This window comes from Pezoporus wallicus, unplaced genomic scaffold (assembly GCF_028554395.1).
Source record: "Pezoporus wallicus isolate ANWC-B61680 ecotype Strahan unplaced genomic scaffold, APGP_CSIRO_Pwel_v1 contig_8376, whole genome shotgun sequence".
Classification (NCBI taxonomy): domain Eukaryota; kingdom Metazoa; phylum Chordata; class Aves; order Psittaciformes; family Psittacidae; genus Pezoporus; species Pezoporus wallicus.
The window spans coordinates 525,735-546,545 of record NW_026641603.1 but is presented as its reverse complement, the minus strand read 5'-3'; the positions used below and the strand labels follow the sequence as shown (position 1 = coordinate 546,545).

Here is a 20,811-nt window from a genome sequence, read left to right as displayed (position 1 = left end):
CTCCAGGCCACCCCTGTCAGTAACCCAGTGTCCAGCCACCCACTCGGGTGCATGCAGCAGCCTTTAGCTCCCTCTAATGTTTCTGAAGCATCCGAACAGGACTGAGCAGGGAGCGGGCAGGTGGCCAGGTATCACTTTTGTGATGCTGAAAAGCATGGAAGCAGCTTGGCCAGCAAGGGGGTGTGAGTGTGTGACGTGCTAAGCAAACGGCATGAAAGACAAAAGGATGCAGCGTTTTTAACAGAGAATCCATCTGTATTTAATGCTCGGTTGTGACTAAGAAAGATTTCATGGGAAAAAGAGCTGCTCCTCTAAAGGCTTCTCCTCACTGCTGCAGGCACAGAGCAGATTCCAGAAGGCAGCGGCAGGACAGCCGGCTCTGAACTGCAGACCTGTGGCTGCAAGGATTTTCCCAACCTCCCCAAAGGGAAGCGTTAACGCAGCTTTAAGGACTGCAGCAGGAACCTGCCGGCACGTAAGGCAGCAGGGACAGGTATTTGATAACATGATACAAAACCAGGCTGGAAGCTCTCCATCAATATCAGCGGCGTAGCACCACCGCTGCAATGAGCCACGGTGGCCATAGCGGCTGATGGCCGAGATCCCCGCGCTGTACAAGCGTCGGGAAGCTCTGAAGCGGTATCAAGAGCCTGTCTCCGTGTTCCAAACGATCGCACAAAGGCACAGAAAACAGGGGGCAGACAGGGCAGCTCCCCACTGAACGCGTTCGAACCGAGGCCATTTTGGACGCGCACGCACCTCCAGGAATGAACAGAGATCGGGGGAACGGAAAACAGGGAAAGGGGCAATGGAATTACCCCGAGGAGGGCAATTCCTGCGCCATTCCCCACCTCGCGCTGCCTGGGAGGCCGTCGGTGAGCACCCAGGGGTGCGTGACACCCGCAGCAGCGCTCGGGGCCCGGGCTCAGCAGCGGCCATAACCCCTCGCTGTGCGTTCCAAGGAGCTGCGAGGCACAAAGCAGGGTGTCCTGGGCATGGCGGAGGCCTGGGCGGCTGCTGCAGAGGACAGGCTGCTTTGTGAGAGCACGGAGGGAGCAACCTCCGTGTCCCCCTTCACCTCCCCATGGCCCAAACTTCCCTCACCACTGCCCCCCTTCATCCCCGTAAATCCCCACCGCCCCTCCATGAACCGTCCCCATAAACTGCTCCCTGGGCCTCCCCACCTTCATCCTCCCTGGAACGACTCCGCTCTCGGGAGGACCACTCATCCCCAGGGCAGCTCCTCGGGGATCGCCCCCCCTTGTCCTCCTCAGGGCACGGCTCCTTCCTCGCCCCTCGGGGATCGCCCCCCTTGTCCTCCTCAGGCTCCGCTCCCTAAGGGATCACCCCCTTCTCCTCCCTCCCTCCTCAGGGATCTTCCCCTCAGCCCCTCGCTCCCACAGGGATCGCCCCTTTCCCCTCAGCCCCTCTCCCCTCACGCCCCGCACCCCGGCGCGGCTCCGCCTGCTCCCGCCACCGCCCCCCGCCCTCTCCCCGCCCCGCTCCGCCGCTGTCGCCGCCGCTCCCCCCCCCCCCCTTCCCTTCCCCTCCCCTCCCCGGCCCGGCCGGCGGCGGCTCCGCTCTGTGCCCCATGCGCCGCTGCTGCCCCGCTCTCTGCATCAGCGCCGGCAGCCGCCCCGCCGCCGCCATCGCCATCGCCGCCCCGCTCCCGCCCGCCGCCGCCGTGTCCCGCCCGCCGCTGCTGGTGCTGGTGCTGCTGCAGCGCCGCCCCGCGCCGCCCGCTCCTGCGCCTCCGCCGCACAAGATGGCGGCCGGTGGCAGCGGCGGGGGCCCCGGGGGCCTTTCCTCCTCCTGCCCGCAGCCGCCGCCGCCGCCGCCGGGCAACGGGGCCGCCGCCTCCGCCGCCGCCTGCACCAACGGCGCCCCCGCGTCGCCTCCCGGCCTCACCTACAACCAGTGCGGCGCTGCCAACCCGGCGGCCAGCGGCGGAGGCGCGGGGGGCCCCGCGGCGGCGGCGGCAGCGGGGGCGGCGGGGGCCGGCGGCGGCGGGGGGGCGGGCGGGCCCGGCGGGGCGCTGCAGCGGGAGCCCGTCTATAACTGGCAGGCGACGAAGCCGACGGTGCAGGAGCGCTTCGCCTTCCTCTTCAACAACGAGGTGCTCAGCGACGTGCACTTCCTGGTGGGGAAGGGCCGCGGCTCGCAGCGCATCCCCGCGCACAGGTGGGCCGCGGAGGGGACCCGCGGGCGGGGACCGGTGCGGGCAGCGGCGGGCTCCAGGGTCCGTGGCGGCCTGGGGAGGCCGTGCGGTGAAGCGCGGGCCCTGCGAGGTGGCCGGGGGTCCTGGGCCCCGGGGGCAGGCCGCGGGCTGGATGCGGGTGCTGGCGCGATGCGGTAGGAGGGTGCGGGGTTCGGGTGATCGGCTCCATTGGGGAAGGGGGAGCGGGGAACCGCACCCAAGTTTTATCCGCCCGGCGCCGGGGGATGCGGCCTCAGCGAGGCCCAGCTCCCCTCGCACCCCGCGGCGGGATGGAGGGAGGGAGGGAGCCGGGCTGCTGCGAGTCCGGAGCTGGGACCGTCCCGGTTTACTCCCGCACATGCCGGGAGGTGCCTGTGCCCCGCGGCGTGCTCACCTCCCCGTGCTCACCTCCCCGTGGTCAGCCGCCGTCACCTCACATCTCTGCCAGCCCTCGGGTCATGGTGCTGTGCATCCGCACGGTTACCGGCCCAGGTGATGGGTCTGGCGTTGGGCTGGAGCGTTTTCCATGGAGGGTAGGTGCGAGGGAAAACCCCAAATGCCTGGGACTCGCCTGGAAGCAGCTCTCGGTTGGGTGGGTAGGGAAGGAGAGGGGGAATAGTCTCCAAGACGGCGTGATTTGTGCTGACAGGAATAGGGATCGTTGGGAGTGCTGGGGGTGGAAAGGGAAGCAATCATTTGAGAAACCGAATTTCTGCCACAGCGTTTGCTTTTAAAAATAACCTTTATTGCGTCTTTTTTCTCTGTGTCTTGGGGCGTTAATCCTCTACTGTAAACCAGACACCAGGATGCTGGAAGAGCTGTATTGAGAATGACATCTGGGCGTGAGGGAACCAGTCGAGCTTGATGCTGAAGGCCGAGCTGCCATTTAAGAGTTTGCAGCCCTGAGCTGCGCACTGCCTGAGAAGCTGGGATTGCTTCCACCCGGATAATGCAAAACCCCTGTAGCCTGTGGATGCTTGGCTGCTTCTCGGGGCAGCTTTGGTGAATTGGTGCATGCCATTCACACCCCACAGCTCCGGGAAGTGCCTCCCGGGCTGCTCAGCCATGCCAACAGCAAATGCCAGAGCCTTGTGCTCAAAGCCAGGACCTGCTGTAACTGGGGGCAGGCTTGTTGGTGTGCTTAGAACTGGTGCTTGGCAAAGGGAGCCTTGCTCCAAACTGCTTCAGACGATTGTTTTTCTCCTGAGTGCCTGTGTTCCTGGAGGCTTCCCCTTCAGATTTCCCTTTTTCTCTTGCTTTCCGGTCAAAACTCTTGTTTTAGGCTGCTCTGAGTGCTTAGGGGGTCAGTTCTGCTATTTTATAACTTGAGGCTTATTTAGTGTTAGGGTAAACTTGCTCTGGTGCTGAGAACTAAGCTTGGTGGAGGTGCGGAGGGGCAATGTTCAGCCCAGAAATAAATGGAAAATAAATTAAGCTTTTTCGGGGGGGAAAAGAAAAAAGGGGGGGGGGGGGGGAAGGCAAGACAGAAAGGCCCAAAGTGAAATGCTGCTTAATTGCTTTGAAATCCATCTGTGCTCTGGGTGGTAAAGATAGATGTCGTGTCATCCCACTTACAGATCATATAGACTTTAGTAAAACTTGCCTAATTGATATTACAGTTGGGATACCCCGATGATTCAGGAAGTACAGTGGTTATTTCAGAGCTTAAAATAAACCCACCCAGACCCCTTCTGCTCGCAGCTCTCCCGCAGCAGCCTGACAGCGCAAGGTATTTTGCACTGGAGTGGGTTGGATGGGGCTTGGAGCAGCCTGGTGTAGTGGAAGGTGTCCTTGCCCATGGCAGGGGGTTGGAACTGGATGAGCTTTAAGGTCCCTTCACCCCAAACCATGTTTCTGAGTGTGACAGAGCTGTAGGTTCAGGTGGGTTTCTAAGAGAGTGCCAAGTTCAGCAGTTCTCCTGGTGTCTCTCATCCCTGTGCTAGAAGCAGCACCAGATATCTCACACAGCGACTAAGAGCGCTCGTTCTGTGTGTGAAAAGCCCTGTTTGTAGATAAATGGGGTAAGTGGTTGTGCTGGGTTCAGCTGAAGTTTCATCTATCCAAGCATCGGTCCTGTGAAGCATCTGAAGCCCTGAGATCTGATGTTTTCCACCTTTAGGAGGCTCCAGAGCCTGTGGAAGTTACTTGCCTACCCTGAAGGAAACTCAGTCTCTGGGCCTTGAGTTTGTTTCTTCTTGCTGCTGAGTCAGCCATAGAGATGGAGCAGCCTTAAGGTCAAGGCTGGACTGAGGAGGCTGCCTCAGTGCAAGCATGGCCAAGGTCAGTGTGTAGATTAGGCTAAACATGAGGGAAGTTTGGGTTTTGTTCTGTCTTTTTTCCAGATTTGCTTCATTGAGAACATGGGAGAGTAGAAACATCTAAACCTCGTCTACCAGGAGCTGCATGGGTGTGATGGGTGTGAAACATGGCCCAGAAGGGAACAGGGGAAGCGTGTGGTGATGCATCCCTGTGTATGCTCCAGCCTGGGAGATCTGCAGCTTGGGCACGTTTTTGGCTGCTTGTTTCCAGGGGTCTCTTCTGAGCTCATCCTCTCTTTTCTTGGATGTGTACTGCTTGGCAGCCCCTCCACTGTTGTGTGCTGAGGTGTCCCACTGCACAGCTCCTGCGGCTGCGTGTGAAAGGCTTCTCCTGGGGGTTTTGAACCTGCTTCCTGCTCCTTTCACCTGGTGTCTCTTAAGTCCTTGTGCTGGAAGGATGCAGCCAGCAAACGATCATCATTCATTAGTTTCTCATCACCTATGGTTTCACCAAGCTCCAGCACATCACGTGTTGCTCTATTTGCCAGCTCTTCTGGAACAGATATTTTAAGGTTTCTCCACAATGGAGCAGATGGAGAAGGAAGGTGACATGCAGCAGTGGATAGTTACGGTTCTGGAGTGATTTATTTTATTATTAATACATCTTAGTGCCTAGAAAGGAAGCAGGACTGTTTGGTATACAGATAAACTGGGTGACAGATGGAGGTGCCAAGGTGAACAAGGAAGCAGTGAACACTGGTGAGTAGGAAGCTGTAAGTAGCAGAATAAAGGGCATTTTGTTGCTGACCTTCAAAAGCCTTTGGGGTCAACTTTGCATCCTCATGAAGACAAATCAAATTATTAACCTTATGGAAGTTCCTGTGACTTATTGCTGAAAATGCTGATTTTTGAAAGATTTAAGAAGATGCCATGAAGAGAGAGGGATTTTCTTGCATTGTGTTCCCTTGATGTTTTAAGAGAACTTCAGATTTGGAGTCCTGTGCATCTCTGTGCCACCTACTGGGATCCCTTTAGGGCTCAACAGTTGAAACAAAGTCAGACTGCCTTGTCCTCGAGTGAAATGGAAGCAAAAACTGTTGAGGTCCTTTTAAATGAATGCTCTTTTCAGAGAGCTGCTGAGAGCTGCTCATGGAGGCTGTGCACTGTGCTGGCTGTGAGAAGGGAAAATTCAGAGTGCAATTAATGTATGTTAATTTTTAGTAGCAGACAATGCCTGTGATTGTCTCGCCACCGTCACTGCTCCTGTAGGAACAAGGATTTTTCTTTCAACTAGCAATTCTGGTATTGTGAAGAAGGGGTTTTTATTTGTTCTGGGCATTTTTCTGCACAACTCTTTGATAGAAATATGCATGTGTGTGTTTTCTGTAACCGCCCTGGTTTGTCCCTCGCTCTCTTAACCCATCAGAAACAACGCAACCCGGCTTGTCAGCCAGTCTGTCACAGCAAACAGGCCTGGCACATCCATGGTGCTTTGCTCCATTGTGTCCATGGAAGGCCTCCTCTGGATGGGAGGGGAGTGAAAAGGGAGAAAATGAAGAATTTAGTTGAAAAGGGAAATAAAAAAAGGCTCCTGTGTCATTTCCTGCTGCAGCCAAACCAAACTGAAATTCCCCTGCAGTGATGGCCTTTCCTTGGGGTCCAGTTGGAGGTTTCTGTCTTGAGCCTCTGTCCTGGACAGGTTTTTCCCCTGCAGTTCTTGATGCTTCTCCATTGAAGTCAGACTGCTGCGGTGAGGGCCCCTGAATTTTCCAGCTTCTTCCTTTTAATACTTGGTTGGAGAAGTGGTTGCAGGAATCGCTTTGGTAGCCTCGTCTCCTCTGCTGGCCCGCACTGCTGAGCTGTGACCTTTGTGGCTGTCCTGAACTTCAAGGAGCTGCTTGATTGCAGACCCCAGAAACAAGGTGGCTTTATGGGGAAGAACTTGCCTCTGTGTTTTCAATCAATGGAAGGTCTCCAAATGGCTTTTCTGAACCATAAGGCAGGTACAGCAGCTTAAATACACACGGGCCTCTGAGCAGCCTGGTCTGTGCCTGTGCTGCTCCTAAAATAGGGGTTGGTGTTTATCAGCAGGGGAAATAATCTTGTTTACATGGGAGCACTGGGATATTCTTTTCGGTCTCAGACCTGGTTTGTGGGAATTCTTGCTTCCTGTTCCTGTCGGGCTGATAATGCCTCTTGCTGGTTACCAGCCAAACGCGCAGCAGGGTTGGTGTGCACCTAACGGTGTTAGTTTACTTCGTGTGAGGTTTCCTCTGCCTTCTAGGCTCAGCCTGGAGCAGGGTTTGCATGGAAGCAGACAGCAGCGTGCCTGGGGAAGGCAGCCCCGGTGCTGGGTGCTGCAGGAGGTGCTGGTGTCCACAGCTCCCAGTGCCGTTGGCAGGGTTTGAGAGCTTGCTGTCGCCGAGGATGTCTTCCTTGTCCGGGGAGAAAGGAGAGGGATGGGTAGTGTGTAGTGACAAATTTTCCATCAGTGTTTTCACTCCGTAACTGGGGGGAATTGCACCAAGACTTGGGCCCTGTTCACTGGAAGAACTTGGATTCCTTAACTTCCTTGTGTTTCGTAGCTTCCCAACCTCACGAATGATCCGTAGGCTCTTAGAGGTGCTCTGCAAAGCAGCCACGTGTATTGTGTTCCATGACGCACAAACTCCTGTCTTTGGGGAGCCATTCCTGTGCTGCATGCAGGGACAGGGCTCAGGATGAAGTTGCAGCTTTGGTATTCTTGCAGCAAATGAACAGAAACCCTGACACTCCCTTCTGTTGCAAAACATCTTTGCTTTTAACGCTAGGAACGATTTGCTTTTCCTGAGGGTGGCCTTAGGGAATAGCAGCCAGCCTGGGATTTTGGGGGGGGAAGTGGATATGATTTAACATCAAGCTTTTTTGCCTGTTTTTTGATGATAGGTTTGTGCTGGCCGTGGGCAGCGCAGTCTTCGATGCGATGTTTAATGGTGGAATGGCCACGACTTCTACAGAGATTGAGCTGCCTGACGTGGAGCCTGCTGCCTTCCTCGCTCTGCTGAAGTAAGCTTCTAACATCCGGTATAACTGGAAGGAACAGATTTACTGTAGAAAAAGGCATTTTTAATGAAAGCAGTGGTCTCTTTTGTAGAACGGTGAGCGTTACGTTTCCAGATGAAATCCCTCTTTGTTGTTCTGCTCTAAGGTGTTTAAATGCTGCTGTTAAATCCCTCTTTTCCTGGGTGCTCTAGACTGAATAGCTACTGCAGATAAATACCTGACTTGCTCCATGGTTTGGCTTAGCAATAGTGAAATGAATATGTCCTCCTGCCCTTGATCTGCAGTATGGAAAGACTAAACTATAAGTATATAATTGTGTGAATATATAGTTATATATAGTTGCACCACGCAGGTGCAGCAATAGGGAGGTGTTCTGGTTAGCCAGTGCACATGCTGGCCCTTGCAGTTAAGCTGTTCAGGCATTCTCTTAAACTCTCCTTCATGCATTGGTTTGATGTGATCCAAATGCTGTTTGAGAGAAGTGGGGAAAAGTATTCCTCTTAAAACTCTTTAAGTTGCCAATACTGGGAGATCATTTAGGTTATGGGCAAATGAGCAAGTTATAAAAGGTAAGTAAGGGGATGGAATCAGTGTCGGCCACTCTGTGTGGTATCTCCCCTTTTGTGTGTTTTACTCCTCTTTTGAAGAGCTGGTTTTGAATTTACATTTACAGCCTGTGTTGTCAGTCCTCGTGCTGGGGGCAGGAGGAGGAAGGGGCCATAACATCCTATTCAGCGATTTCTTTAAGCTCTGCTGGTGCTCTATAACATCCCACAGCGATCCTGAATGTGTGCTGAAAAGTCATTGTCCCCTCTCTACAGGATTTCTGTAACCTACTTCCAGGGGTTTCCAATCCTGTGTGCTCTTGACATGTTCCCCTCTCGCTTCCTCTTGGGAGCACTGACTATATATAGCTTTGGCACGCTTTTTGCTTTACCTTCAGGAAGCGCTTTGGTCATGACTGTGCTAGCTTAGAAGATGTAAAAATTGATCTTCTCCAGGATGAAAAGGCAGAAATAGTAGGGAGCCCCCTCCTCTTTGGCTCGTTTTCAACCAGACACCAGCACTTGGGGAATCCCTGTAATTGGTATCTGACTCTCTACCAGCCAGGTAGATCTCAGGAGTGCAGAGTTAGCATCTAGCTTTAAAACTTAGGCTAAAATATCGAGTGAATTTGAGGCAGTCATGGTGTTTCCCTGCCAGTGCTGAGTTTTCAGCACTTGGATAAGCAGTGTGATCTTGGAAGAGATCTGTTTTACGTAGTGAAGCACCTGAGAAGATGAAAATGGTGCATTTGGGTGGATTTCAGCAGAAATGTTTCTATTTTGTACAAGAGAAAATGTGTGTGCATTATCACAGTGCCTCTAAAGCTTGCAGTCATGCAAGTAGTCATGCTGCAGTAGCTGTGCACATGGTCCAGTGATATACTGGATGCTTAAATCTGGAATCAAGCTGTCACTTTTAAAATGCTCAAAGCTTAAATGTGCCAAAGGAAGTTTGGGTGCTGCGTTCCAGTAGGAAGCATACCAAGTACATGGTATGAACTTTTCCCAGAGTGAAAACAGTCTCACTGATCTGAAATGGCAGCTGATCCTTACATATGTCTCTGGACTTGGTCCAAGCCATGGCCTAGTGCTGTAGGATTAGGAGCTCATCAAGGGACAAAGTGCCCATCCTGAATGGTCAGCAGAAGGTCCCTTCTGGGCACTAGATTGTTGTTGTGTTGGTGGGCTTTAAGAGGTCTGCTGAATTTGTGCAGGAGCTGCTTTTTTTTGTTGTTCTTATTTTCATAACCCAAAGAATAGTTTTGATTCCCTGGGGTTATAATCCAAATCTTCTTTTAAATTGATACTGCATTTTCCCACAGTTTGAGCCTCTCCTGCTATCCCTCAGGACACGCTGTTTGCACTGTCGTAAAAATCAACACTGACATAGTCACTGCAGTAAATAGAAGTGGTTGTTTTACAGCAACTGTGTCCTTTTTAGTCCTGTAATAAACAGGATTACTTGGTGAAAACAGGACTGGCGAAAGGGATGTATGCAGGGTACATTCATGAGCCTGTGATTGATGCTGTTATTAACAGATGCTCTGGAGCAGCACAAAAGCTGCTTTCAGCAGCAATGAGAGCACTTCCCTGCCTCTGCATCCCCCTGTTTATGCTTCCCTGAATTGCATCCTGGCCCTCTGTAGCTAGGAGACCAGGAGCTCCACTGCTGCTCTGCAGCAAGTCCCTCCAGACAGGAACACTGCCTGGCATCCTCATGGAAGAGCCCTTCTGCTGCCTGAAGCCTCCAGGAACAGCAGCTGCTCACTGTGTTGCTGTGCCCCCTTCAGAGGAATCTAGGAGGAGAAATGGCAGGGATTTCCAAAATATCCCGTGGAATAGGAATGCCAAGCATAGCTAACACACTGTGCTTCCTGCCTTTCAGATCCTGATTGGCAAATGCTTGACTGGTTAGAGGAAAAACACTAAACAAAAACTCTGCATGGGATTGGGACTGACATCAAGTGTGTAACTGCTTTTACTGAACCCAGCCTGTCAGGTCCTGTTGTCTCTCATCAGCATGCTTGGGTATGAGGAGACTTGCTCAGGCTTCCTATGAATACCTTTGTTTTTCCATGCAGTATGAATGTACTTCCTTGTTTTGACCTAACGGGAGAAGGCCGATGCTTTGCTTTCAGCGTGGCCGTCCTTGTGTTTGCATTGCAGTTAACTCTTGCTTTATGCTGAAGTTTGATGGCATGCTGTACGTGAACATCTGGATAATGAAATGGAGCAGTTCACAATAAAGTGAGGGGATGAGAAAGTGGGGCATGGAGAAGACACCTCATTGGCAGTGAATGTCTGGGTGCTTTTGATCATTGTTGAATTAGTATGTAAACCAGCTTGTCTCCTCAAGCAGGCAGGATTGAATTTTTGTCCTGTTTAGTCTAAATGAACAGCCAAACCCATTAATTTTAAGGGGGATGCTTGGCCAGAGGCTGTTCTGGCCTAGCCTGAGTGGCAGGCTAAGCAGCTTGCTGGCTGTGGGATGCTGGACAGTCCAAGATGCTGCAGCAGATCCCCCAGCTATTCATTCATTGAAAGTTACACTGGAAAGGGTGTTTATTTAAAACAGAAAGCTTCTCCTTGGTAAAGCAGAGTCAGTGGAAAGGCTGTGAGAACACTTCCATCTCTCAAGTGCAGGAAACGGGGTCAGGATGATGGGCAGAAGCACAGACATGCTGTTTATGAATTGCAAGGCGTTTTTACCCTGTTATCTTCTTGGCTTCACCAGAGCAATGTTTGTTTGAATGTTTTCAGATTTCTTTATTCAGACGAAGTTCAGATCGGACCAGAGACTGTTATGACAACGCTTTACACAGCTAAAAAATATGCAGTTCCAGCCCTGGAAGCTCACTGTGTGGAGTTCCTTAAAAAAAACCTCCGTGCAGACAACGCATTTATGCTGTTAACACAGGTGAGTGTGAGCCCCTTGAGCAGGGTCCATCCCTATAAGAGACCAGAGCTTTTGTAAGTGTTACGGAGATGAGGATTCAAAATGGAGCAGTTCTGTGTCGTTCTGAAGTCTTCCTTATGGGTTTTCAGTGCTGATGGGCAGGTTCTTACAAAGAACAATAAAATACAGCAAATGCCGCTGCTGTTTCAGATCTGCTTTCTGTTTCGGTGTGGCAGGCAATTCCTTCCAGAGTGTGAGCTGGGGAAGAAATGAACAGGGTGGAAATCTTTCATCTGCCAAGAAGAAAAGTGGAATGAGAGGATGTTCATGTGTTCAGATTCGGGACTGGTGTTGATAAGCTTTCTCTGTGCAAAGCTTGCTGCATCTAGCTGGTCAGACAGTCTTAAAGGGCTTTTTTGCAATAGTTTCCTTGAAATGGGGGTGAAAGAAAATTAACTTCATGAGTGCTTTGGGTTATTTTCTTAGGAGAGGAGCAAAGTGATTTCTTCCTCAGCCTGTTCCAGCTCACCCTTCTGCCTTACTGAAGGCATGCAGACCTGGGGTTTCAGTGCAGCTGTGGTTTTTGGCCTTTTTATGAGGCCAGTTGCACATCCTTGCCTGTGATGGTCCAGTCTGTGAGTGCAGGACTCCTCCACCTTCTGTTCGACTTCTTTAAGCAGCAAAGTACATGCCAGTGTTTATTACTGCTTATTTTGGAGAAGATCAGACTTTGCATGCAGGTTGATTACATTTGCATCACTACCCTGCCCTTTTCCAAACCCCTCTTTTCTTTCTGATCCCTGCCACCCTCTCTGCTGGCAGCTGATGATGTACCACAGTGCTGTCACCGGTGTGTTGCGGTGCTTTAGCATTGCCAGGGACACCCCGTTCTGGGTGGTGTAGGAACGAGAAGCAAATCGGCCTTGTGTGTGTGGCTTTCATTCCTTTAGGAAATAGGGACTAGCTCTGGAGGATCTGCCAGCTCAGGAAAGCTGCCCTGATCTCTGATGTTAAACCTGGCAGAGTTTTCACAGCTGCCCTGACTTGGGGACCAGGGCACTCGGGTGGTCTGGCTCTGAAGCGGCGTCTTGCCTAGCCCAGCATACGTGTCTGCTGGCTTTTATCCTCCTCATCAACAGTACAAGCATCTTTCAGGCTCTGACTGTAGTTACTGCATCGGTGGCAGTGCCTCACAGAACCTGAAGCAGTGGTGGCCTGAAGCAGTCGCTGCTGAGCTCTTCGCTTGTTTGCTGCCATAAGGCTGGGATTTTATTTGACTTGAAGTACTAGGATCAAGTCCTCAAAGTAGTTCCACGTTACACTGCACCATGTCTTGGCGCTCCAGGAGGATATGAAGTGGTAGTGCAGTCGTTACGTGACTGCACTTGAGTTGGGTAGAGAGATTCTGAGCAACTCTCCAAGCTGTGTGCAGGCTTTGTTTGGAATAGTAACCTGTTCTGGGGGGAATTCTTTAAGGTAACCAGATGAGAGTAGCTGTTCCTGTGCAAAACGTTCCAATGCACAGAGCAGGCTGTGTGCCCCGTGGGGTTTTGCACATCTCCCTTGGATACAAACAATGTGCCTGTTAATGCATGAGACCAGTGTGACCATGTCCTTACAGAATAAGCTGTCTCTGCATGTTCCTAGAGGGAGCATGCCTGGAGTCCCTGGGCAAAGCTTTCTTCTAAATATAAAAAATGATGTAGTAAGAGCTACCCATGCTCAGCTGCCATGGTCAGTATGGTGCTAGAAAGCACTTTAGCTGCCTTAACTGCTGTGATGTTAGAAGAAAGACGTGCCTGAAGACCTGCACAGCTAAACCAGAACTGATGCCAAACACAGCTTTATCTGGTGTTTGCTGTGTCATGTTTAACTGCTTGTGAAAGACAGCTGCAGGCCAGTGAATTCCTGATGCAGTCAGGCATGGTATTGCTAATGAAGACAGGCTCTGGGAGAAAAGGGGGGGTCCTTACTTCGTGTAAACTTTAAAATACCTTTTGTGATAACGACTGCTTCTTCATTACTAGGCAAGACTCTTTGATGAGCCTCAGCTGGCCAGCCTTTGCCTGGAGAACATAGACAAGAACACGTCGGATGCCATCAATGCGGAGGGGTTTACAGACATTGATCTGGGTAAGCTTTTCTCCCTCCTCCCTTTACATGCTTTCCTCTCAAGTTATTACAGGCTAATACTTGACTCTTCTCTTTTGTGGCTTTGCTGTTCTGGAGCAATCTGTTGAAGGAACAGTCTCTGGCACTAAGTGGCTCAAGACAAGGCATTTGCAAAAGAGCATGCTGGCTTGCAGAAATATCCTGGGATCTGCTTGCTTTGGTGCAGCTTGAGTTTCTGGGCACGATACAAAGCCCATTTCCTCTGTTGATGTTGGCAGGTTTGGGGTGGGTGTAACTCACCTTCTTTTGTGGAGTTGGCATTGCTCCCTGAGTCAGGTTTTGGAGCTAAAAGGGTGTTGAGTTTTTGGAAGCAAGAACTGGCTATTTTAATGATCACATGCAGTTTCCAGACTTGCTGGGCACCCTGAATAAACATTAAAATGTAGACTTTAACCCTCTTTAATGAGATGGACTTTGGAGGGTAACCTTCTGGCTTTCATGCTGCTCGCTTCATCCAGATTTGATGTCAAGTGAGTTGCAGTTCATTCTACTGCACTTCCATTAATATGCCAATGAAATGAACACTGTTTGCTGCTCCAGCGAGTTACTTGCTTATGGAATATGCAGATAAATCTTCCTCAGAGGTTTTTTAGTTGCTTCTCTTCTACTTACCTCGGCTGTACCTAGGGTAACTGTGGCTAGGTCGAAAGGGGTGATTTGGGATGGTGCCTGAAGTTGTCCCTGTCTGTCCTGCCTTGCAGACACCCTGGTTGCGGTGCTGGAGAGGGATACCCTGGGGATCCGGGAGGTTCGTTTGTTTAACGCAGTGGTTCGCTGGTCGGAGGCCGAGTGTCAACGGCAGCAGCTTCAGGTGATGCCAGAGAACAAGCGGAAAGTTCTGGGCAAAGCACTTTCTCTTATCCGCTTCCCATTGATGACTATTGAGGAGTTTGCAGCAGGTAACTGAACAAAGGTGTTTCTGGCAACCCTGGTCTTTGCTTTCTGTGAGCTGCAGAGTCAGATACATGACAGTGGCTTTTCTCTGTGTGTCCTGAAATGATTTGAGGTTGTCCCCATTCCCACTGATCCTCTAAATCACCTGTGTAAATGCTGTTTGCATCCATGCTCATTCACCCTTGTTTTAAAGACTGCTGTTCCATCAGCGAGGAGCAAGTCGGATCATAGCTGGCTTTGGGCTCACTGTATGTTTTTAGGTGGTTACTTTCTTATTCATCCCAGAGCAAAGATCTAAATGCGTTCAGGTGCTTTCCCTTGTAACCGTTCCAAGCATTTAAACTACACAAAGCTAATGGAGTTGCAAATAATTGGTGTTGGTTGTAGCATGCTCCCAAAGAGAAATGAGGCTGTTTCTCCCCATCCTCTGTCTGCTGCCACCTGTAGTCCAAGGGTGGTTGGCCTCATCTTGCTGCTGCTGTTCAGAGAAGAGTCCCATAACAGAAAGAACTCCCAAAATGTTCTTTGAGCTGCAGGTGTTCTTCAGTCTGTTAGCAGCTTGCTCCAAGCCCCTGTGTCCAACCTGGCCTTGAGCACTGCCAGGGATGGGGCAGCCACAGCTTCTCTGGGCACCCTGTGCCTCAGCACCCTCACAGGGAAGAGCTTCTGCCTAAGAGCTCATCTCAATCTCCCGTATCTTATGGGAGGAACCTGTTAATTTGGGCATATTTGGGTTGATGCCTTTGAGCTGGAAATGTCAGTACCCCTCCCCATGCTGTCAGTTCAGCTTGGATCTTTGGTTAGTCCTCTTGCTTTGAGGAGGTTTTCTCCACTTCAACCTAAAAAAGATGAGCAAAAGAAACCCCAAACCTGCGAGGCTGCGCCGGTCAGCTCTTCCTTCAACAAGGGACTGCCTTGGAATTGCTTCAGCTTTCCCCTTTTGCTGAGTGACTCTGAAAAGAAGAAGGATTTTTCCAGGCAGTGGTTTCACCGCTTCGTTGTGTAGCCTGGAACTGAACATGGAGTTTTGCATGGGGATGTTTTAACTGGCAAATGTGTTGCTCCCTTCCCTCGGAGCAAGTAATTTGAACCATTTGAGGGTTGAATCCCAGCACCGCAGGATGAGTTTAGACACGATCAATGAGGGCTCATTTTTGCTGAGCAAAGGATCCATAAGCTCATTTATCTGTTAACAGTCGACTTCCTGAAATCCTTTCATCTCTACCTATTGCAGCCTTGGGCCACATTATGTCTGCATAACATGTGCTGAAAGTTTTGGACCAACCAGTAGGCAGGCATTGGCTTCCCACATTAAAGAGCCCTTAATGCTATTGTTTCTCCAGTATGCAGCAGCTTCTGTTAAAAGCCTCTTGCAAACAGAGGTGCAGAGCAGCTTTTGACTCTTCTGCTGAGGGCTGATTTTTTAGCTGGTTCCACTTTTGAAAGTCTTTGAAGTAGTTTCCAAAGCTTGAATTTAGCATCACTTTGGAAAAAACCCATCTGGTTCCTGGCAAAAAAAGATGAGAATGCTTTTCAGTTCTTGCTGAAGTCACTAGCATTTCCCCCTAGATTCTACAATAAGGATATCATTTCTAAACCAACACAAAGCAGGGTTTAAATGCCCAAGGGAAGGAGGGAATCGGAGTGGGGTGTGAGCTGAACCACCTTTATCTTGACTGAAAAGCACTTGATGGTGACGTTTCCTCCCACTTCCCCTCGTGGGCTTTCATGATGTCTTATCAGTAATGTTATAAAATACCCGTGTAGATGTATGAAAACCCCTGTCTCCCCAGCATTACCATCTCCTGAGGGAGTGCGGGAAGGATTAGCTGCCTGCTTCAGGTTTTTACATCAGTCCTCTTAGCCAAATGCAGTTCAGCTCTGCAGAGCTGCGCCTTGAGTCTGTGTCAGGAACGTGCCCCGTGCAGGGACTCTGCAGCCCATAAAACTCAGCAGCACTTTTCTGTCTGGGGTTGAACTTCCCGACACAGCACCGAGATCCCGTGTGCGGTGCTGGCGTGACCCGCTCTTAACTGCAAGTCACGTCTGCCTCTCCATGTAAATCCCCAAAGGCTCCCTTCTGGTTTCTGACCGTCTCCCTGCTTCCACGCTCCTTTGCAGGGCCTGCCCAGTCGGGAATCCTCACGGACCGGGAAGTGGTGAGCCTGTTCCTCCACTTCACAGTGAACCCAAAGCCCCGGGTGGAGTTCATCGACCGGCCGCGCTGCTGCCTGCGGGGGAAGGAGTGCAGCATCAGCCGTTTCCAGCAGGTGGAGAGCCGCTGGGGGTACAGTGGGACTAGTGACAGGATAAGGTCAGCTTCTCTGCTCATTCTGCTGCTGATAGATTCGTGTTTACTGAGCTTTGAGCCTGCTTTAGCCCTAAAACCCGCAAGGTTACGTGCGCGACCTTGACTTCCACCATATAAACCCTGTAGGGAAAGCGTTGCTGGGCAAAAGCATCTCCTGATGCATTAACCTGCATGTGCAGCTGCAGGCTGCCACTTGGCTTCCGTATTGGCAAAGGTTTCCATAAAATGTGGCAGCACAGGACTCTTGGGGGGTGATTTCTCTCCTTTTCAAGTGGCTTCCTGCAGCTGCATGGGCACGTAGTGGTTGGAGTCACCACGCAGCTTGTGGCTTCCTCCTGCGCCTGAGTATGTCAACTAACCAGTGCTCCATCAGGTTGTAAGTGTATACGTGGCTTGTTGAAGCCCCTTAATCTTGCCTATTTGAGGGAGGGATGAGGGTAAAATGCTTGCTGTGCCTGCTTTTCTGCTAATACCTAGTTTGTGTAGACCTAAGCTCATAGAGAAACAGCAAAGCCCGGTCATGATGACAAGAGACGTGGAGGTGTGGTGTGGGAAATGGAGGCCTGCAGGCCTTGTGTGGCCAGGTGGTTAGAGCAAGACTGGAGGTAATCAGCCTGGGCTATTTCCTGATTCATCTTTGTCTTAGGTAGAAGGGGAACTTGCTTTAATATGGTCTTTAAGATTTATAAGCCTTTTTCATCAGTGGTTCTCGTGCACATCAATACAGCTGTTGGTTGGATCTTCTGATCCCGTCATCCCTTTATGGGACATAGTAATTGGAAGAGCTGCTACCTCCAAAGACTTACTGCTCTCAGATCTAATGCTCAGAGACCTTTTGGAGCTTGTACTCGACTCTGATTTCAACTGCTGTTAGCACCAGGGTCAGTCTTCAGCAAGGCTTGTGTGCTGTGTCAGCGCTGAATAGCTCACGCCGGTTGCAGAGCAGTGGCTTCTGGCCTGCTGCAGTTTGGTCTTGAAACATGCAGGACAAAAAGAGTTGGTGGCTGGGTGAAGAAATTGTGTTGGCTGTTTGGCAGGCGCTGAGGCTTTCTGCTGCCTGAGAAGATGGAGCTGTAGTAGGGCATTGGGTTGAATATCCTTCCCTTTGCTGCCTTAGGCAGGAGGGATTCCTGCATTCAGGAGCTATTGAATCTTATTTTCTACTCTTTAATCTTGAGTGCAGCTATATGCAGCAAATAGAAGCACATTAACAATTCTCTTCCAGTGCTCAGCAGTGAAGTATCTAATGACACTTCATACGGTCTTTGCTGTTACCTTGCTGGAAAGCCTGCTGTTACTGTGAGGGCTCCACACCGCAGGGCACCCTGCCTCTGCCTGCCTGGGGCTTTTGGATGCTGATGTTGAACCACAACCTTGACATGCTTTCTGAGCCTGGACTGTGGAGTCAGCGATGGGATTGTGCACCTTCGTGTCGTACATGAGCAAACAAAATTGCTGCCAGCCCATTAGGGCAGTCAGAGGTGTGAGCTTGCAGGTTGTGGTTTCTGGAGAGGATTTTGGGTATTAGGAAGAGTTGCACTTTAAACTGTAGCATGTTTGATACGTGTGCATCATCCTTGTACAAAACCGGTGCAGGAGCAGCAGTTGGTCTGACTTCCCTGCTCTGTTCCTGCAGGTTCTCTGTAAACAAAAGGATATTTGTAGTTGGGTTTGGATTATACGGATCCATACATGGGCCAACGGATTACCAAGTAAATATACAGGTAATGCTCTCTTCTCTGCTGGAGGGACTCATTTACACTTTCTAGTGCATATGCAGCATCTTGTCTTTGTTTCCTAGATTGGGTGGCTGGCAGATGTAGTGAGGGCCAGCTGGGGCACTGGGGATAAGAGGGATTATTGCTCTCCATGTTACAGCCTTCCCTTGCATGCGTCACTGAAGCATCTCCCCAAGCCCGCTTGCTGTCCTTTGAACATACATCTCTGAGAGCTGTGACACGAGCTCAGAAGCAGCTCTGTGTGCTTTCCCACACTGAGCAGGCCAGGCCAAGCCTGCCCTGCAGGTGCTGCAGCAGAGCTGGGTGCTGCAATAGTCCTTGGACTGTCTTTTGGTCTGAGCTGTACACATTGAGTGGAGCAGCTACAAGTCAACAAGGGAAGAGAAGGAAGCAATTGCTATGTCTGTGCTGGGCCTGTGCAGTGCTGACAAGCAGCCTTATGTCATCAGCATCCTGTTTGGGATGCTGAGTAGGACTGAGAGGGACTCGGTTCTCCAAAGTCCATCATGGTCTTGTTCAAAGACTGGGGCAGCTTATCTTGTGTGCCTTGACCTGGATGTGCATCCGTGACCCCAGTCTGGATCACTGGAGAAGAACGGTCTCCAGGGAAGTTATCCCAGCACAGCAAGGCTGATGTGCTGACACACTGGGCTTGTTAACTTTTATTTGATAGTCAGGGTCTCATTCTGGTGCCCCTTGAGCTTTTGGAGAAGCAAAGCAAGGGAAGATCTAAGCCCAGAATGTCAGCCTGTAGTCCTCGGGGAGGCTTCGGGGTAAGGAGAGATTGTCTTGTGCTGTCTGGGGCTGGTCAGACTGTTGAACCCCTCAGATTCAGTCCTGTTCAGGGCAGCACACCTGCACTGGTGCAGGGCAGCATTCAACTCACTGCAGATTAAAGGTTAACACGTGTCTTACAGATCATCCACACTGACAGCAACACGGTGCTGGGGCAGAACGACACGGGGTTCAGCTGTGATGGATCATCAAACACCTTCCGGGTCATGTTCAAGGAGCCTGTTGAGATTCTACCCAACGTCAACTACACAGCATGTGCTACTCTAAAGGTACTGCACTGGGGCCTGTGGGTTCAAGAGACAAGGTGGGAGTAAGTGAGAGCAGGCTCTGTCGTTCAACAGGGCTCTTGCTCTATGATTTTCAAGGCCCTGATGTGTAAGCTGTGGCTGCCCCATCCCTGGCAGTGTTCAAGGCCAGGTTGGACACAGGACTTGGAGCAAGCTGCTCCAGTGGAAGGGGTCCCTGCCCATGGCAGGGGTTGGAGCTGGAGGAGCTTTAAGGTCCCTTCCAACCCAGCCCATTCTGTGGTTCTCAAAGGTCTGCTCCCCTTTGCTGCATCGTGGTGTCAGGAGCACGTTCCCCTGCAGCACCCAGAGGTGGTTTTGAACTTGCCCCACGGTGAACAGGGCTGTGTTAGTGCTGAAGCACTGGGGTTGTTTCTGTGTTACAGACAAGCCGTCGGTGCTGCAGGTCTGTAAGCCAGGGCCTGCCTGCAGTGGCCTTAAGAAGTCAATATTTAACTGTTGAGATCCGGTTCAATGTAGTGGCACGTTCTGAGCGAGATGAGAACTTTGCCCCAAATCCCTGGGGTGCAGGAGCCAGGTTAGAAGAGGGAGGTGCTGAGACCTCCCCGGCTGGGTGCTTTGGGCCAGGCTGTGAGGCCAAACCTCTCGGGTGCTCCTGCCTCATCTGTTGCGTCTTCTGCGCCCATCGCAGGGTCCAGATTCCCACTATGGCACCAAAGGACTGCGCAAGGTGATCCACGAATCGCCGACGACGGGAGCCAAGACCTGTTTCACGTTCTGCTACGCGGCTGGGAACAACAACGGCACCTCCGTGGAGGATGGACAAATCCCAGAGATCATCTTCTACACATAGTGCAGCTGCGGAGCTGGCGCCGGACTCCTCTCTCCTCTTCCCCGTGACCTTCCAAACTAAATTCCTGGCTGAGTTTGCCCACACCAATTGGAGCCACACTAGCCAAAGGTCTCAGTAAAATCATTTCAAAGCTCATGTTTTGCCTTGTGCTAGTGATTCTGCTGCTATCACGTACCAGACTAACTGGTACCCCAGTACCATTTGTAGGTGTCCGTGGCTAGTCATTCTTCACTTTCCTGGTTAACCCTATCTAACAACGTGCGTTTTTTGGACTGTAACGAATGTAGATGCTTTTCCACCGGTCAGAAGCATGGAAACGAGTGGCTCTGGTTGTGGTGAGACTTGCTGTGAGGAGATAACCCCGCAGAAAGACACGCTCGAGGGCTGGGTGGCCCCGTCCTCGTCCCGCCAGCCGCCGCACGCAGGACGTTTCGGGAAGTGGCTTTTTCCCCGAGGCTTCGCTGTTCCAGCACTACAGGGTCTTGAGGGAGACCTCAGAACTGGAGAGACTGCGGCCTCCTCGTGCTCCTCTCCCTGCTCTGTGACAATCCTTGCCCTTGGGGACGGTGAGTGGAGCTCCTGGCGGAGCAGGGACGGGGCTTGGCCCTGCCCTGGGTGCAGGCTGGGTCCTGGGGGCGCTTCCTCCCAGCTCCACAGCACGTTCCGAACAAGGGGTGAGCCTCGGACACCCCATGGTGCCCACAGTAATTGTTACTGTGCCGAGTCCTTCGCAGGTAGGGCCGGGTTTGTCGGTTGGAGCAGGGGAGCTGCCTGCCCTGCCCCTGTTTCTGTGATTGCTGCTGCTCTCATGCACGTTTCAATGCAGTTTCTCTCTGTTGCGAGCATGGTTAAACCTGCCCTGGG

The 20,811-nt window shown here is 51.5% G+C and overlaps 1 protein-coding gene across 2 annotated transcripts; it reads left to right on the top strand.

The window, feature by feature from the left end:
* Positions 1 to 1,579: 1,579 nt before the first annotated feature.
* Positions 1,580 to 20,082, top strand: BTBD2 (BTB domain containing 2). Of its 2 annotated transcripts, XM_057424505.1 has the most exons (9): positions 1,580 to 2,181; positions 7,381 to 7,500; positions 10,803 to 10,959; positions 12,966 to 13,071; positions 13,812 to 14,009; positions 16,126 to 16,318; positions 17,952 to 18,039; positions 18,972 to 19,118; positions 19,786 to 20,082. In XM_057424505.1, exons 1-9 carry the CDS (start codon positions 1,592 to 1,594, stop codon positions 19,945 to 19,947), a joined length of 1,761 nt encoding a protein of 586 aa, XP_057280488.1. In that variant the 5' UTR covers positions 1,580 to 1,591; the 3' UTR covers positions 19,948 to 20,082. The 2 variants fall into 2 exon arrangements, with proteins under 2 accessions (XP_057280488.1, XP_057280489.1); XM_057424506.1 differs by lacking the exon at positions 19,786 to 20,082 and having other exon boundaries at positions 16,126 to 16,274; positions 18,972 to 19,116.
* Positions 20,083 to 20,811: the final 729 nt, after the last annotated feature.